General features: G+C 37.0%; 1 protein-coding gene across 1 annotated transcript in view; it reads right to left on the bottom strand.

Annotated features, from left to right (window-relative positions):
* Positions 1-19,036, bottom strand: part of PDIA5 (protein disulfide isomerase family A member 5) — a 170,611-nt gene that overhangs the window by 119,472 nt on the left and 32,103 nt on the right. The window contains exons 2-3 of the mRNA XM_051985419.1: positions 13,708-13,834; positions 9,226-9,313 (exon numbers count right to left, since the gene is read on the bottom strand). Coding sequence (XP_051841379.1) covers positions 9,226-9,313; positions 13,708-13,834 — 215 coding nt within the window. The remainder of the gene's footprint in view (positions 1-9,225; positions 9,314-13,707; positions 13,835-19,036) is intronic.

Here is a 19,036-nt window from a genome sequence, read left to right as displayed (position 1 = left end):
AAAGTCCAAAGAAATAAACTGGCGAAAAAATGAAGAATTTTTTTTTTAAAAAAGGAATTTGACAATAAAAAGCTACTATAGTGGCAGGGAAGACTAAGACAAGCTCAGAAGAAGAGAGAACATTTAAAAATCCCACAACTGCCTCAGCAAAAATAAATAAAAATTTAAAATGTGATATAGGAATGTAATGGAATATTTTTTCTTTCTTTTTCTTTTTCTTTTTTTTTTTTTTTTGCTGAGGCAACTGGGATTAAGTGACTTGCCCAAGGTCACACAGCCAGAAAGTGTTAAGTATCTGAGATCAGATTTGAATTTAAGTGCTCTTGACATCAGGGCTGGTGCTCTATCCACTGCACTATTTAGCTGCCCCGGAATATGTTTTTTTTAATAATTTTAAAAAAAAAACCACCTCTAATTCTTCTAGGAATTAAATTGGGCTGGTGTTCAATCTACATTTTTCTTTGATGCTTTGCAGATAGATGTTTTAAATCGCTGTCTTCTGTGCTTGAATATTAAGCTTCTCTAACAACATAATTGACTTTTATAATCAGGTTCTCTTTTTGCTCATTACTTCTTACTCATTTTGCTTATTCTTCTACCTGCTTCTTGACTTTGAACTTAGTGCTATGCTGGGCTCTTAGTACTTCTGGAAAGAATGTTTGGCCAGAAGTGGAGTTTTAAAAATGTATTTATTTTTTAAATACTTACATGCAAAATAAGAAAAAAAAAACAGAATAGAAAAAGAGAGACTGGGACAGTTAGATGGCATAGTGGATAGGGCACCAGCCTTGGATTCAGGAAGATCTGAGCTCAAATACAACCTCAGACACTTAATATGTGCTAGCTGTATGACCTTGGGCAAGGTGCTTAGCCCAAATTGCCGAGAGAGAGAAAGAGAGAGAGAGAGAGAGAGGGGGGGGGGGGGGAGGGGAGAGAAAGAGAGAGAGAGAGAGAGAGAGAGAGAGAGAGAGAGAGAGAGAGAGAGAGAGAGAGAGAGAGAGGGAGGAGGGGAAAAAAAATAAACCCTGTCATGTATCCAGCTGTATATCAGGTTGGATTCAAATATGTAACAATAAATCTCCATATCAAAATGAAAAGGATAAACCTTTCACCAATGAAGAGGAAATTAAAGCAAAATTAAGAGCTATTTTGCTCAACTATATACCAATAAATCTTATAATCTAAGTGAAATAGATGAACACTTATAAAAATATACATTGCCCAGATTAACAGAGAAGGAAATAAATTACTCAAATAGTTTTAGAAACAATGAATTTCCATTTCATTGGAAGCATATATAATAACAGAAGAAATTGTATTCATAACTGCCAATCTTTTTTGCTTCCTTGTAGGTTTTCATTTATTCTCTGCTGTGCATTTATTACTTTATTCTATTTTTCCCCTTTTACTCTCCCTTCTTTCCCATCTTCTGGAGGCAGGTTACAATTAAGCACAGATATATTTATGTATAAACAGATAGAAATGTACACACATCCATACCACATCATGAGTGTTCACACATTCATATGTAAATATACATACATATACATGTATATACATACATACAAATATACATACATCTAAAACAAGATTAATATGGCTGACATATAAGGTAGATTTCTCTCTTGATTCAATCTTCTTAAAAAGCTGATTTTGTCTGAAATCAATGATTACTACCCCTATTTTTTTTAAATAATAAATTCTACTCCTGATCCTTGTTGTAGTGTTTCTGCATGTCTCTTATTTTCTATCTTGGCTAACTCTTCTACTTTAATTTTATTCTTTAACTTGCCTTGTAGTTACTTAACCTCCCACCCATGGATCCTCCCTTATCTCCTCCTTTTTTTCCCCTCTTTAACCCATTCCCATTAATCTATAGACCTTATCCTATACCACAATTTCCTTCCCTCTTTAATCTTTTCCCCATTAATCTACACATTAATCCCACTCCTGTTAATTTACATGCCCTTCTATACCCTACCTTATCCTATTCCTTTCCCCTCCTTATTTCTTTATGGATTTTGGAAGATCCCTTCTTGAGATTATATATATATATGTATTGTTCCCTCTTTAAGTCATTCCCCAATGTGAATAGGTTTTCAGAACTACCATTCCTTCTCCCCAATCTAAACCCTTTGTATTAGCTCTTGCTATTACACTTCATCCATATAGCTTAAGTACTATTTTTACTTTTTTCTAGAATTTAGAGTGCTATCACATTCAGCTCTACCTGAATTTTCCTTTTGAATTACCTGATTACTAATGTTAACTTAGACATTATAGTTTACATTTCCACATATGAAACATAAACAATTTGTCCTTATTAGTCCCTTGGAATTTGATGTTGGCTCTTATATGTTAAATTTTCTATTGAGTTCAGGTTTGTTTTGAGACAATATCCTGAAAATCTGACAGTTTACTGAATATCCTTTTTTTTTTTACCCCATTTAATATTATACTTAATTTTGCTAGATATAATATTTTTTGCCACAACCTTAGTTCTTTTAATTATCAATAAATAGTATTCTATATAGTATACTATATATAGCATATATAACAACCTGCCATCTATTATTGTAGTCACTGATAAATTCTGTGCAGCTTTTATAATAGCTCCAGCATATCTGAATTGTTTTGTTGTTGCTTGTAAAATTTTCTCTTTGATCTGGAGGTTTTGAAACTTAGTAAGATATTTCTATGTGTTTTCCTTGTAGGATTTTTTTGAGATGATATTCAATGGACTTTTTTTCATGTCTATTTTTCCCTTCTTGCTATCACTTTAAGAAAATTTTCTTTAATTATTTCTTGTATTATTATATCAAGTTTCTTCTTCTTTTTCTTTTTTTGGCCATAGCTGTCAGATAGTCTAATTATTCTTTTATTTTCTCTTCTTGATTTGTTATCCAGATCTGTTATTTTTCACATTCTCCTCTATTTTTTCATTCTTTATATTTTGTTTTATAATTTCTTGGTTTCATAACTTTACTGGCTTAATTTTAAGAATCATTTTCTTCTTTAAGACTCGATCTCCTTTCCTAATTGATTGACTTTTCATAATCTTGTTTTTCTTGGATTGTTCTTTTTATTATGATTATTATTTTATAATTTTTATTTTTTCCTCAATCTTTCACATTTGATTTTTCAAGTCTCTTTTGAGTTATCATATAAACTCTTTTTGGTTAGCTCGCCATTGTAACATTACTCTTTGGGATAGGAATGGCTTTTTTTTTTTTTTTAAATTTTAGTATCCACCTCTGAAGATGAACCCTAGTTTTTCCTATTCCCACAGTAACTTTCTATAGTTGGGTTCTTTTTTCTTTTGCCTGCTCAAAAAAAAAAAAAAAAAAAAAGAACTTAATAGTGTAATCCTCTAGTCATAGGGTAGAGGAATGGGGCCTCTGGCTTCAGGTCTTCCTTTAGCTCTTTCCTCTGGCCTGAAAACTAAAACCAAGAGTTCCCCCTGGTGTAAATGCCCACAGCTCACAGCTTCCCTGTTGTACTGTCACACACACTGGGTGTGCTGGTCCTTCTGGCCCAGGGAAGCATCTCTGAGGCACAACCAGGCCAGGTGTTCCTAATCAGCCAAGGTTCACTAAGTATTCCAGGACTTAGACTCCCAGCTCCCTCCAAGGACCAGAAGGTGATAGTTCCTGGGGATCTGTGTGAGGCTCCCCACCTCCTGCCCAATTGGCCACAGGGATTCCAGACTAGGCTAGAGTTTGTTTACATTTCGACAGGTTAATCTTCAATCCTAGAGTCTTTCTTCTCTCTTCTCCAGTTGTCCTAAGAAGACCCATGTTCTGCCCCAAATCTTATTTGTTTTCACCTATCCATATTCCCCGAGGCACAATTCTGTTCTGTTTTGTGGGAGAAATCTAAAGCCTTGGAATTTTCTGTCCTGCTCTGTCATCTTCCCAGAAATCCAGGGTCTGAGTTCCTACCCTTTTGTTTTCTTCAGTTTTCACAACTCAGTCCAGGGGTTGTTAAGTTTTTAATGCTCCCAAAGCAGTGTGAGCTGGGAGAATTCTGTTCACTGCCCTCTTGGTCTGACTCTGTGAATTTCTGAGCTCTGTTTGGTCTGGTGGTTCATGCGTGGCCCAGCTTCTGTAAACTGCTGCTAGACTCAGTCACTGTTAGCCAGGTGGGAGGTTCTGCCAGTTCAGAGGGACTGAAATGCTGGTTCCTCTCCAGCCTGAGGCTTCTGTCTGGATTATTCCCCTGCAGGTTTATGTGCTGGGCTAAAGGTAAGGACTGAGTCCCTGCTCTACTCTGGGGCTCAGAACAACATAGAAACATTTCCAGAACTCGTTCCTCAACCAGTCCACAGTCTGGAGCCTACTTTCCCCACTGGCTCTATGACCTGGAACTGGGTAATGGGAAATACAGATGCCAGATGGTATGTTTCTGCTTGATGAAGGATCCCTTAGGATCTCTTTCTGTCCCACTCTGGTGCTCTGTCTTAGGGAGGGTGAAATGCTCCCTACTATTCCCTCAGTATAATCTGGCCATCTCTTCATCTCAGTTTCTTCAGCCCTCTCTCTGCATTTCCCTAAACTGTTCTGAACTGGAAAGATAATTCACAGTGACTTTTCCGTGGCTTTCCTAATCAGGGTTAGGTGTAGCATAGATTGTTGTGGTGGCCACATGTTGGATGAGTTAGACAAAAAGGCTTCTTTTTTGCTCAGCCATTTTGACTCTAAATAAGTTTTCATAATGACTGATGTCATTTTCTGTTTACTCATATCCCCTAACTTAATTCCCAAATTGGGGTTTTGCATCAGGATCAGACTCCAAATCCTATTGTACTTTCAGGTGAGGAAACAAGCCCTGCTTGGTCTCCCGATGGATTGCTGCTCCAACTTTTACATCCTAGGCTACATCGAGTCTAAGAGCTTTTGGAAGTTTTAAGGTCTCAATCTTCCCCCCAGATATATGAGGTTCAAACAAAGCACTGCATCTTCAAGGCCTTTATGTCATCTCAGGAATGGATGCTCTGGACCCTAAGCCTAGGAGTCCTGGTCTGAATGCAACTAAACTCAGTTGCTTACATGATTCCCATTACGGGTCCTCCCTACTTTTATTGCCTCTGGAGAAAAAGCCTTACAGATTAGAAGTATATGTGGTTCTACTGGGAGGCTGCTTTCTGGAAGAGCTCCTTCCCTATTGCTCATGGGCATTTTTCTTGCTGACTCTTTGTGTAGTTCTGGGGTGTGTAAAGGCACTTATTGCAGCATTTTTATGCTTGATCACTACTTGATCTGGTGCTTTTATGGGGAGTAAATGTGGAAGTTAGGCTGCCTGCCTCTATGGAGGCAATGATATTGGCCCCAAGTCCCCCTTATAGGAAATTATTATAACCTAGCTCCTTTTGAATGACATGCCAGTACCCTAAAGAGTTTATATCTGTAGGCTTAGAGATTTCACTCTGCCTTTCTTCTTCTGTAGTCTTTTTTATTTTGCTAGTTGGTCTGGTAGGGAATTCCTAGTCTAATGCATTAGACAGTTCTTCCCTTGCAAAATTCCTATTATAATGAGAAAAGCAAAGTCCCTACCTCGGGGAGTTCCCAGTTTAATGAGGGAGACAAGAGAAAAAGACAAGGCAGTCAAACCTAAATAAATCAGAAATTGTAGATATTACTGTCTAGATGTCCAAGAACTGACAGTACAAGATCCCATCAAAATGTGCCAATGCCAAATTCAACATGAAGAGTCAAAATTGGGTTTTCAAAACATTTGTACCACAAATGCATGTGTAAGTTTCTCCCTTAACAAATTACATAATATTTTTTTAAAACATCTTCCCACACTGCCATCTCTACAACTTCTGAGTGCCCCCAACATGTAAGACCACTATACTGACATTGAATGCATACACATTCTGTCCTTGAGCAGTCCTAGCACAGGCTGCTGGTGTTTTCTTCCTTCAGCTGCCTTTGCTCTCATCTCTCTACTCCACTTTTCAACCCAGTCAAGGGAAGGGGAAGTTGAGCTGGAGTAGGAAGCTAGATATTCCTACCATCAGTTATGATACAATAAGCCAGCTCAAATGATCTACACAAGATACTGATGGGCTCTGACGACCTTCAGGGAGCTCTCACTGTACTCCCAATGAAGTTTTAGAGTTCAGAATTTAGCCACTACTCAAAAGCCCAAATAGGCAAGAGCTGTGGGTTTATATTTCCCTAGCATCTTTCATCTAAACAACAAGGCTGTTTAGGAAGCCTGAAAGGAGTTCTGCTTAAGAAATGGCAATAATCCAAAAACGTCCTGTTCTAGCCCTACTCTGTTTAAATATGAATTTCTACTAATTCATCCCAAACAAGGGAAGAATAAGGCTTGCAAGTTGCCCCAAACTTATAAATAGGTTTAACTGAATCTCTGAAATGTGGAATGTGCTTTCCTATAGAAAAAGTATTATAATATTACTTTTTGCCTCCTTGTACTTCTCAATTTGGCTAAGATGACAGAAAAAGATAATGATAAATGTTGGAGGGGATGTGGGAAAACTGGGACAGTGTTACATTGTTGGTGGAGTTGTGAGATGATTCAACTATCGTGGAGCGCAATTTGGAGCTATGCCCAAAAGGCTGTCTCATTACTATTCCAAAGATAATAAAAAGGGGGAAAGGACCCATATGTGCAAAAATATTTGTAGCAGCTCTTTTTGTAGTGGAAAGGAATTGAAAAAGGATGTCTATCAGTTGGGAAATGGCTGAATAAGTTATGGTACAGGAAGGTAATGGAATATTATTGTTCTATAAGAAATGATGAGCAGGCTGATTTCAGAAAAGCCTGGAGACTTACATGAATAGATGCTTAAAAAAAAAAAAAAAAGCAAACAGGAGAACACTGTATAGTGACAACAAGATCATATGATCAACTGTGAGTCTTGGCTTTTCTCAACAATGCAGTGATTCAAGGCAAATTCCATGAGACTTGAAATAGAAAATGTCATCCACATCTAAACAGAGAAATATATAGACTGAATATGGATTCAAGCATCACATTTTCATTTTTGTTTGTTTTATTTTTCATGGTTTTTTCCTTTTTGGCCTGATTTTTTTTTACAATATGACAAATATGGAAATATGTTTAAAAGAATTGCACATATTAGCAAGGAACTGGAAATTGAGTTCCCATCAGTTGGAGAATGATGAGAAGGCAGATTTCAGAAAAGTCTGGAAAGACCTACATGAGCTGATGCTAATGAAAGGAACAGAACTAGTAAAGCACTGTGCATAGCAAAAACAAGATTATGTGATGATCAACTGTGATGGATTTGGCTCTTCTCAATAATGTGGTGATTCAAGACAATTCCAATAGACTTGGGTTGGAAAATGCCAATCACATCCAGAAAGAGAACTATAGAGACCGAATGTGGATCAAAGCATAGTATTTTACCTTTTTGTTTGTTTGTTTTTTCTTTTGTGAGTTTTTTTTCTCTTTTGATTTGATTATGTTTAAAAGAATTCCACATATTTAATCTATATCAGATTGCTTGCTGTCTTTAGGGGCAGGGAAGTAAAGGGAAGAGGGAGAAAAATTTGGAACACAAAGTCTTACAAAAATTAATGCTGAAAACTATCTTTACATGTATTTGGAAAAATAAAATATTACTGAAATTTTTTTTTAAAAGAGTTGCAATAAATTGTTATGGGCTAGAACTCTGAAACAAAGATTCTTACAAAGTGTTAAGTCAGTGGAATTGACAAAGACAATGGTTATCTAGTTTAGCATGGTGATTAATAGTTTACAACAAATAATGGTCTCCTAGTGATACAATGATTGATTTATACTCAGTGTACAGCATATAAGCAGGGACTAAAAGCCAGATTCAGTCAGAGCCAGAGAAGCCAAGCAGATTGGAGGCTGAAGCACAAGCCCTTGGATTCAGATTCATTCCATCTTCATCAGCCTCATGGTGCCTGGCCTGGCCTCCTGCACTTCCCCAACTGAGATCAAGGCCTGTCTGAAAGGCTCTCAAGAAAGCTAGCCTGGCCCCAAGCAAGGAAACTCGATTGTGAAGGAGATAATAAAGGATTTGGACTTTAATGCCTGGCTATTCTCGTGGTGATTACTCTGCTGAAACAAGGCTGCCCCAAGATCTCCAGAAAACAAACAAAATCATTACAATAAATATTTGTGTGTGTGTGTGTGTGTGTGTGTGTGTGTGTGTGTGTGTGTGTATCTTTTCCTTAAAAAAAATAACAGTTTCTTTGGGACACAGACCTATATAGGATTGCTGGGTAAAGGCTATACAGTTTTTTAGCCTTTTATGTATAGAACTGTTCAAACTATTCTCCACAATAGTTGGACCAATTCATAGATTCACCAACTGTGCATATGTCTCTATTTTTGCACATACTCTCTTGCATTTGTCATTTTCTTTTTCTGTCATGTCATTCAATCTGATGAATGTGAGGTAAGACCTCAGAGTGATTTCAACTGCAAAGCACTTTATATAAGTTATCTCATTTGATCCTTAAGACAACTCTAGTGGGTAGGTGCTATCCCCATTTTGCAGATGAAGAAATTGAAAAATATGGAAGTTAAGTGACATGTCCAAGATGACATAGCTAGTAGGGTCTGAATCTACATTTAAACTCATATCTTCCTATCTTCATATCTAGTATTCTCTCTAGCTTCACTGGAGGAGGAGGAGGAAAACAGAAGAAAAAGAGAAATAGAGGAGGGGAAGGGAGAAACACAGAACAAAAGTAGAAGGTAAAGAATAATCAACTAAATTTAGCAGAAAGCTAGAAAGGCATTGGGAAACAGAACTAGCCTAAGTAATAAGCACTATTAAAAGCTCTCCAAAATAAAACAAGTTAAATCAGTAAGTAGTTGTTATCTCACTAGCCATTTAACTTCTCCGGGCTTCGGGTTTCCCTTCTGCAAAATAAGGTGAAAATCCCTTCCTTAACTACTTCCCAGGATTGGTTTGAAGATAAAAAATAATGCAATAGCATGTTTTGAAAAGTCAAGACTCTATGGAAACCAAGGGGCTCCTATTATGCTCAGTGGTCACCTTTCCTCTACCCTTCTTCACTAAGGAGATGAGCAAGGAGTACTACTGAGGGGACTTTGGCAGTGATTTCTGTATCTTTATTTAAATTTAAATTTAACAATTTAAATAGTAACAAAATGTGCTTCCCTCCCTCCTAAAGACCCAAGCAAGCAGCAGCTGCCCAGCTCTACCAACATCCCCTAATCCCCAGCACATACCCACAGTCCACCCAGGAGATGGTGCCTTGTCCTTTCACTGCTTTGGCCACGTTAGACAGTAATCTGAGGTGATTTTCGGCTGCAGCAGCTAGGAAAAAAATAACAACAAAATGAACATAGGCAGCTCTACGGCCATGACATAGGGTAAAGTGGGCAGTAACAGAAATCATCACCACCACCACCTGCCTAGAGTAAAGGGAAAAGTCTCACTTCATGTTTCTTCATAACTTCACATTTTCACATTCTGTAGGCAAGGCTCATAACCTCTGCCTCTCCATAGGCAGGTCTTAAATATGAGGTATATACTTCAGGTTGTCTACTTTTCAGGTGTATGAACACCTATTTTAAACCACAGCTAAATTTCCATCTCTTTCAGGATTTAGGATCAGAGGATTTGTAGAGATCATCCGGTCCAATCCTCTCATTTTAAAGTTGAGAAAATGTTAGGGAACTCATCCAACTCTGCAGTAGTAATAAGTAACAAAGACGAAATTCAAACACAAATTTTCTGACTTCAAATACAGGCTTCTTTTTATTATATCAACTTGTTTCTCAAACAATTTATTTTCCCAGTCAATAATCTTTAATTTGCCTTTTCTCCTAAACATACGTATATATTTTGGCTATTTTTCAATTAAATATCTCTAATGATTTTGTGTGTGTGTGTGTGTGTGTATCTTTGTATCTGTGTATGTGTATGTCTGTCTGTCTTGAATCTCCTATTAGATTGTAAGGTCCCTAAGGTAAAAACCATATTTCTTTCCATCACTCAGTAGCTATTATCTGAAGCATAAAATGCTCTGGCCCAGAAATTCAGAATAGCAGAAGTTATTAAATAACATACACATACAATGTAGCAACTGAAGGAAAATTCCAAGTGTACCTAAATCCTATTCCCAATCTGAAATATATTCCTACTTCCCAAGCAGCCACAGGAAAAATCCCTTTCTTTTGTTCTTTCTCTTCCCCATTACTTCTAATGGATACTCACAGGAATTTTTCCTGGGGTAGGATGCAATTAACTCAACAAAAGATTTTTTTCTAATTTATTTCTACAATGATAAGGAGCCAATCCCACCAGTTCTTATTGAATGCAATAGTACAATAAGAGGGAATGAGAGAGGAGATGATGAGAGGAGGAAGAGGAAGAAATTGGCCCTGTTGCCAAGATCATAACTCTGCCAATTCTGCTATCCACTTTCAGAATAACAAATGTCTAATCCTTGACAATGAACTCACTATGGGGTCACCTCCCTTGCTATATATGTGAGCATGGAAAATGAATACTTATTTTAACATCAGCCAAAACAAATGTCATTAGGAAAGAAGGTCTGTTGACCTCTAGAAAGTCATTTGATACATGCCAAAGTGAAATTAAAATGAAAATTTTTAAATTATCTGTACAACTATTGTCCTCCATTAATGTGGATAATTGAGACTTGGCTATAAATAAGAGGGCATACTGTGACTTTCATGGAGCCAACAAAAAGCATCCGCTGCTCTGCTGGCAGTAAGCATGCATGGAGCTCCTAATACAAGCCTTCATCACTTTTTGTGTATCCTGGGCCCTTTGGGCAGGCTGATAACATTTATGGATCCCTTCTTAGAATCATGTTTTCACTTACATAAAATATTAAGGTTTCTAAAGGAAACTAATTATATTTAAATACAGTTGTAAAAATATTTTTAAAAAAATGTTCATGGGGCCTGTTTAAGAACCCCTGGTCTACTGTATGTGCCAAAATGTTTGTGGCAGCCCTGTTTGTAGTGGCTAGAAGCTGGAAAATGAATGGATGCCCATCAATTGGAGAATGGCTGAATAAATTGTGGTATATGAACGTTATGGAATATTATTGTTCTGTAAGAAATGACCAGCGGGATGAATACAGAGAGGCTTGGAGAGACTTACATGAACTGATGCTAAGTGAAATGAGCAGAACCAGGAGATCATTATATACATCAACAACGATACTGTATGAGGATGTATTCTGATGGAAGTGGATCTCTTCGATAAAGAGAGCTAATTCAGTTTCAATTGATCAAAGATGGACAGAAGCAGCTACACCCAAAGAAAGAACACTGGGAGATGAATATAAACTGCTTGCATTTTTGTTTTTCTCCCTGGGTTATTTATACCTTCTGAATTTAATTCTCTCTGTGCAACAAGAAAACTGTTCGGTTCTGCAAACATATATTGTATCTAGGATACACTGTAACCTATTCAACATGTATAGGACTGCTTGCCATCTGGGGGAGGGGGTGGAGGGAGGGAAGGGAAAAATCGGAACAGAAGTGAATGCAAGGGATAATGCTGTAAAAAATTACCCTGGCATGGGTTCTATCAATAAAAAATTTAAAAAAAAAAAAAGAACCCCTGGTCTAAAGAGAAATGCTTACCATTTCATTTCTGCCCTCAAACCTTCCTAGATCTAAGGTTCTAGAAATAGGAGAAAGGAGGAAAGAATTTAATCAAAACAACTATGACAAAAATTGTTCAATTTCTATTCAATTTGTTCAATTTGTGTTCTGGAGAAACACAAAGAAAGCAAAAATATAAATTCAAAGTAATAAAGTAAAAGAATTCTTCTCTCTTCCTCTCTACAACACTCTCCCTAACCCCCACACTTCAGTCCAACAGAAGCAAGGTCTATGTTAGTAAACTCACTTTAACTAGTGACTTTTCTTTTTTTAAAGTAATGAAAAATTAGTTAAAGTATTACTTAGAAACCAGTCTGAAGGTCACAAATAAAAGGCTCCACCTAGACTACCTAGTAATGAAACAATAAAAACAAAACTAAAAAGAATACCTTCTAACCTAGGTAGAGACAGAAAGGGAAGATAAACAATCACTGCAATAATTGGGAGACTGAGTAAAAATAACTCTACTCAGTCTCCTAGGAAGAGACAGAAAATGAAAGAAACCCATCAAGTTTCTATTTCAAACTAAGAGGTCAAATGTGAAAGTCCATCAAAACCACTTCCCCTCTTCTAATTCTCTAATACATTAGCCCAATTATTACTTGCTGTCTTGACTTAATGCACTTTTGAAATTAATGAATCAATATATTTTTCTATAGTAACAAAATATGGAATAGACAGAATTTAAACATTTTTGTATAATAGAGATTAATATAGATTGGTAGGTTATGTCAAGAGTGCTAAATTTGGTCAACTTGTTTTTTAAATATGGTGATAGCTATAATTCAATACAAGTGGTTTCTTTTGTAATCCTATGAATTTATTTTACTCTTTAAAAGGAAAGGTTCTATGGACTTCATCAGGATGCTGAAGGAGTCTCTGACCCAAAGAGATTAAGGACCTCTGCTCTAGAGCCCTCTCTGGGGCCCTCAGCTCCACACACCCCATCTGGACTCAGCTCCCTGCTGACCTGCGGCAAAAAGAAGCCAGTCCCGCCCTAAGCACCCAGCATGTTGGGCCAGCCAACACTGCCAGGCTCTCTAATGTGGAAATTCACCAAGTGCCAAACAACATGGCTAAAGGCCAGAGATGATCTGAGCTTCCAGAGGGACACACGTCCAAAACATCCATCAGGCCCAAGTCCTAATGACCCAAAGAAGAGTCGCTGGTAAGAACTGTGCCCAGAACCTGACCAGCCATTCGCTGTCTCTCCTGGCACAATGGAGACTTGGCATCCTTTGGAGATGGAAAGACACAACCCTCCTGGAACGACATCAACCAAGTCAGACATTTACCCTTCCCTGAAGTCACTGCCAAAAGCTAAGCAAAACTCTTTCCATCAGTTATTCTGCTTGTTAGCCTGGAGGTTAAAGGAAAGGTCTTATTCATGGCCATCTACCCTCAATAAATCTGCCAAGCTCTTAGTGGATTCTAAATTCAGCCACATGCTCCTGCTTCAAAGTGGGGCAGACTGAGGGCAGGCAGGGCTGGAGTTGGCCAAATCCAGTTCTCAGTTCAGTAAGCTACTGGCAGGGCAGAGTCAATGAATCATCCAGGCTGCCTGGATATGTCCTGAGAACAGTGCCCTGGACTGGGCATTGCAGACAAAGCCAAAAGAAAAGAAATCACGGTCCTTATCCTCCAAGGTCTCCCATCTACCAAAAACCTAGAGTTCCCCCATACAAGGTCCACTATAAGAGTTTACATTTGTGTGTGTGTGTGTGTGTGTGTGTGTGTGTGTGTGTGTGTCTGCTCTCTTCTGTCAAACTAGGAATTTCCTAAGAGCAGAGACTGTGTCTTCCCCCAAGGAACTAACAGAAGAGATTCTCTTAAGTGACAAGGAAAAAAAAAAAAAAACAAAAAACAAACCCTGCATATCTTAACTATTCAAAAGCAACTGACAAAATAGGACTAGAGATAGGGATTTGATCTGTGAATTCCTTAGTACAGAAAACTTCCAAGTGAGGAAACTCCCTGCATCAAATCAGGTTGGCACCTTCTCTACAACTCACAGAAAAGAAAATGAAGTTAGGTCTTTTGATGAGAAGAACCAAGAGTACTTACCAGATTTGGAGTAAAGCACCAATACATTATTCCGTGTCCTGAGAAGTTTCTTGAAATCTTTATGTTCAGAGATTTTCTTGATGAGCGGGGAGATCTGAGTGGAGGATAGACACACTGGCAGGATTACCTAGAGGTTAAAAGAAATCAGTTGATCATGAATCTCAATTCCCAGTTTGGCCAAATTAGCAGATGGAAACAGATTTACAATCCAAATCTAAATGGAAAATCCATCAACTCATGAAAGTTGATATCATTACCAAAGGAGAAGCTGAAAATTGATGAAATCACCAAGGCCTATTTGAGAAATCTAGGATATATCCATACACAGGAATATATAACATGAACAATGATTATCAAGGAGCAGACTGATGTGAAACAGTCAGACAGGTAAGAGGAGAATCAAGGAAAAGCAGTGTCATAAAATAGGAAGGAGATAATATACAGAAGGAAAGTATAGTCAGGCATGTCAAAAGGCATGCAAATAAGACAAATAAAACAAAGAGAAAAGCTCAATGGATTTAGTGATAAATAGATTATTGAGGAAACTGGGCAAAGAGATTTCTAAAAGCCAGATTGCAAAAAGCTAGAAGACAAAGCAACAAGTACAGACAGATTTTTCTAGGAGTTTGGCTATGAAAAGAAGATGAGATTGATCAGTTGGGAAAAAAAGTATTTCCAGAAAGAATCTCAACAGCTAATTCAAATTCAACAAGCATTTATTAATTGCCTGTTAGGCAAAACACTGTATCCTGAAGAATACAGGATATTCTCATTTTCAAAATGAGATATTTAAGCAACTATATAACAAACAGTAAGATGCAGATGGAGAGAAAGAAAAAAAAAATGCTACCTGAGGTCTAAAGAAGCTGTGTGGAGGGAGAGATACTGGGATAACAGGCAAGGTGTCTGAGAAAAATTATTAGAGATGGACTTTAAAGACTAGATAAATGAAAAAAAATGTATAGATAATTTCTTAAAATAGTAATGTTGACAAAAAAAAGATAGTATAGTTAAATTATGAGTAACAGTATACTGAAGTAGGAAAGAAACAGGTATGTTCATGGTGAAACTACAGAGTAGTTCAGGTTGTTTGATGTACATGGTAGGAGTGGAAAAAGGAAATATGAGTGATAGTGTGAATGTAGAAATGAGATATAATATCATATTGGATATGTATGATGGATTTTTAAGAAGCTGAGCATGACCTCTAACTTCCAAGAGAGTGAGTGGGAGGATCCTGGGGTCCTTGACAGTTAGTTGCAGAAGATTTGGAAAGCAGGGCAGATTTGGGAGGAAAGACAAATTCTCTTTTGGACATATTAAGATGAAATACATGAATCTGTGAGTTATCTGCACAGAAATGTAGCTAAATCCATGAGATGTGATAAAGTCACTAAATAAGATTATATTAGCCAGGACCTGCTCTTCCCTTTGTGTCGTGATCTCTTGAACAGAATGGTGAAGGCTATACATATCCAGGGGGTAGCACTCAAAGAGAGCACCGGACCGGGTGTCAGAAAGACGTGGGCACAAATCTCAGACCCTTACTGGGCTGAGTGACTCTAGGGAAGTCATTTCATCTCTCTCTCAGTTTCCTCAAACTATGAAGAGAGATCATACTAACCTACTAACCGAGATTATTGTAAGTATATAATATTTTAAGAAGTTTAGCAATGTTCTTGGCAAATTGTAGGCACTTAAAAATTGTCTCCTTACTTCTCAGAATAATATTCTTAAAAACGCAAAATAAAATACATAGGATTTCCCCCCAAAAAACCAAAAGCCCAATTATACTGAGAGATAATTAAAAACAGGAGCACATACTTCAGTTTAAGAACCTCTGGTAGGGAGAGAGAAGAGGGCCCAGGACCTTTGGTGATACCCAAAGATTAACGGGCATGATCCGAATGAAGATCCAGAAAAGGAGATGAAAAGAAACAAGTCAGGGGAACCATGAGAGAGCAGTGCCTCAAACCCAGAGAGCAACCATGTCAAAGGCTACAGAGATGTCAAGAAGGATGAAACTGAGGGAATAGTCATGAGATCTGGTGATTAAAGTGAGCACTAATTATACAGCTAGTTAGTAGCAAAGGGTAGAACCCAGGCTTCCTGACTCCCAGTTGAGAGTTCTTCTACTAAGTCACATTATTTTCCTAATATCTAAAATGGAAATGATTCTTAGAGAGCATTAGAAAGCAGCACTATCTAGCAAAAAACTGTAAAATAAGTAGATGCCCATCAGTTGGGGAATGGTTGAATAAGTTGTGGTAAATGAAGGTAAGGGAATACCATTGTTCTTTAAAAAATGATGACCAAGCTGATTTTAGAAAACTTTGGAAAGATTTACACAAGCTGATACTGAGCAAAATAGGCAGAACCAGGAATACATTGTACACAGTAAGAATGTGCAATGATCTACTATGAAAGGCTTGGTTCTTCTCAGCAGTTCAGGGATCCTAGGCAATCCCAATAGACTTTGGACAGAAGTCTAGAGAGAGAACTATGGAGATTGAATGTAAATCAATACATGCTATGTCTACTACATGCTATGTTCACTTTTTCCTCCCCTTCTTTGTTGTTTTCTCTTTTTGTTCTGATTTTTCTCTCCCAACATGATTCATAAAGAAATGTATACTTTAAAAAGTTAATATATATGTTAAAAAAAAGAAAGAAAGAAAGAAAATAGCACTACCTTCACTCTCCTTTATTCTTTTGCCATGACAATATGGTCTTTTTTTATTGAAATTTTTTTATTTTCAAAACATATGCATGCAATGACCCTTGCAAAATCTTTTGTTCCAATTTTTCCCTCCTTACCCCCACCTCCTGCCCTAGATGGAAAGTAATTCAATATATGTTAAACATGGTAAAAATATATGTTAAATCCAATATAGGCATACATATTTATATAATTATCTTGCTGCATAAGAAAACTCAAGTCAAAAAGAAAAAAATGAGAAAGAAAATAAAATACAAGCAAACCACAACTAGAAGACTGAAAAATGCTATGTTCATCCACACTCAGATCCTACAGTCCCCTCTCTGAGTGTAGATGGCTGTCATCATCATAAGACCACAGGAACTTGTAAGATCCGGCCTAGTTTTCTGGAGGATCTCTGGACTGGCCTTGATCTTAAGAGGAGAACTGAAGTGAAGGCAAGAGAGTAACCATGAGGATGGTGAAAAATGGAGTCTGGAATCTATGATCGAGCTCAAGCACGCACAATCTCGTCTCCATTTCTCTGCCCTTAAATGCCTTAGTCCGATTGCATCACTATAGCACACTGAGCATATGCCAACTGTAGAACCATTACATCACCATATCACACTAAGTATATGTGAACGAGAGAACCATTATCTCATCAATCACACTGAGTAAACACCCTGCTTTAAGTATCCTTGCTTCAAGTAGAACACAGGTGATCACACCCTTCTTGACTTCCCAGGAAAAGGTGTGAACACCAAGGGAAATGGGCAGTCAAACCAGACATTGTCAGCAGTTTTCCTCTGGGGTAAAGGGTCTTATATCTTACCCAGAGTTCCCCCACTATCTGCAGCCCTCAACAGGAACTGGCCTGAATCACCTCATTGTTGGAAAGAGCCACGTCCATCAGAATTGGTCATTTTATAATCTTCTTGCTGCCATGTACAATGATCTCCTGGTTCTGTTCATTTCTCTCAGCATGTAAGTCTCTCCAGGCCTCCCTGAAATCATCCTGCTGGTCATTCCTTACCAAACAATAATATTCCACAACATTCATATACCATAATTTATTCAGCCTTCTCCAGCTGATGGGTATCCACTTAGGTTCTAGTGTTCTTGCCACTATAAAACAATATAGTCTCGGTATTATCGTCTTCAAATCTCAAAGTCACCATTGTGATAAATATCTTCCCTAAAAAATGTTTACTAAATTTCATTGCCAAATTTATTTTTTTCTCTTTCTCTCAGTTACATGTCCTAAAGGACAAGAGAGGCACAAATAGATTTTGGGCTATCAAGTCACAATTTTAGGTACCTCAATGAATCTAAGTATGTGATTTTAAAAAAAGAAAGAAAATTTCCTTATCTGAAAAACACATCTACATTTTGCTGCTTTTAAAAATTTACCAAGTAGCACAAGTCATAAACCCCTGAAGGAAAACAAACCATTATGGCTTAGGAGTCAACCCAGAAGATCTGCTTAAATAACTATTTAAATAACTCATTGTTGGAAAAAGAAATTAATTGAGCTATAAATGAACTCTCAAAGAAAAAACCCCAGGACTAAATGCATTCACAAGTAAATTTTATCAAACATTCAAAGAACAATTAATTCTAATATGGAATAAATTGCTTGCAATAATATGAAAAGAAGTTATTCTTCCAATCTTTATAATACAAAAATGGTCTTGATACTGAAATGAGAGACAATGCAAAGATGAACATTAATGCAAACATCTTAAATAAAATATTATCAAGTAGGATACAATAACATATTAGAAAGAGTATACAAATGAATGTTATGGAATATTATTGTTCTATAAGAAATGATCAGGAGGATGATTTCAGAGAGGCCTGGAGAGACTTACATGAACTGATACTAAGTGAAATGAGCAGAATCATGAGGTCTTTGTACATGGCAACAAGAAGACTATATGACGACCAATTCTGATGAATGTGACTCGTTCCAACAATGTGATGACTGATGACGGTTCCAGTGATCTTGTGATGAAGAGAGCCATCTATACCCAGAGAGAGGACTGGGAATTCAATTTGGATCACAACATAATATTCTCACTCTTTTTGTTGTTGTTCACTTGCTTTTTGTTTTCTTACTCATTTACTTCCTTTTTTTTTTGATCTGATTTTTCTTGTGCAGCAAGAGAATTGTATAAATATCTTATACATATTGGATTTAACATATTTTAACATGTTTAACATATACTGGATTGCTTGCCATCTAGGAGAGGGGGTAGGGGGAAGGAAGAGAAAATCTGAAACACAAGGCTATGCAAGGATCAATGTTGTCAAATTATCCATGCATGTGTTTTGAAAATAAAAAGCCTTATAAAAAAAAATGAACAAGCAAATTAGAAAGAGCCCAATCATAGATAATTACTATAGGAATAGCAAAGACTGGGACTCATCCTCCAAGGATGATACTAAAGCAAAATAATAAAAAGAAAGATTACACATTATGACAAGTTTAGTTTATACCAGAAATGTAGAATTGGTTCAATATAATAAATCATATTGATAGTACAATATAAACAATAAAAATTATTTCATATCTATAGATGGTGAAAAGGCGACAACAAGTATATAAGAAAAAAAAACTGAATAAGT

The sequence above is a fragment of the Antechinus flavipes genome, chromosome 3 (genome assembly GCF_016432865.1).
Source record: "Antechinus flavipes isolate AdamAnt ecotype Samford, QLD, Australia chromosome 3, AdamAnt_v2, whole genome shotgun sequence".
Classification (NCBI taxonomy): domain Eukaryota; kingdom Metazoa; phylum Chordata; class Mammalia; order Dasyuromorphia; family Dasyuridae; genus Antechinus; species Antechinus flavipes.
This window is presented reverse-complemented; position numbering and strand designations above follow the sequence as displayed.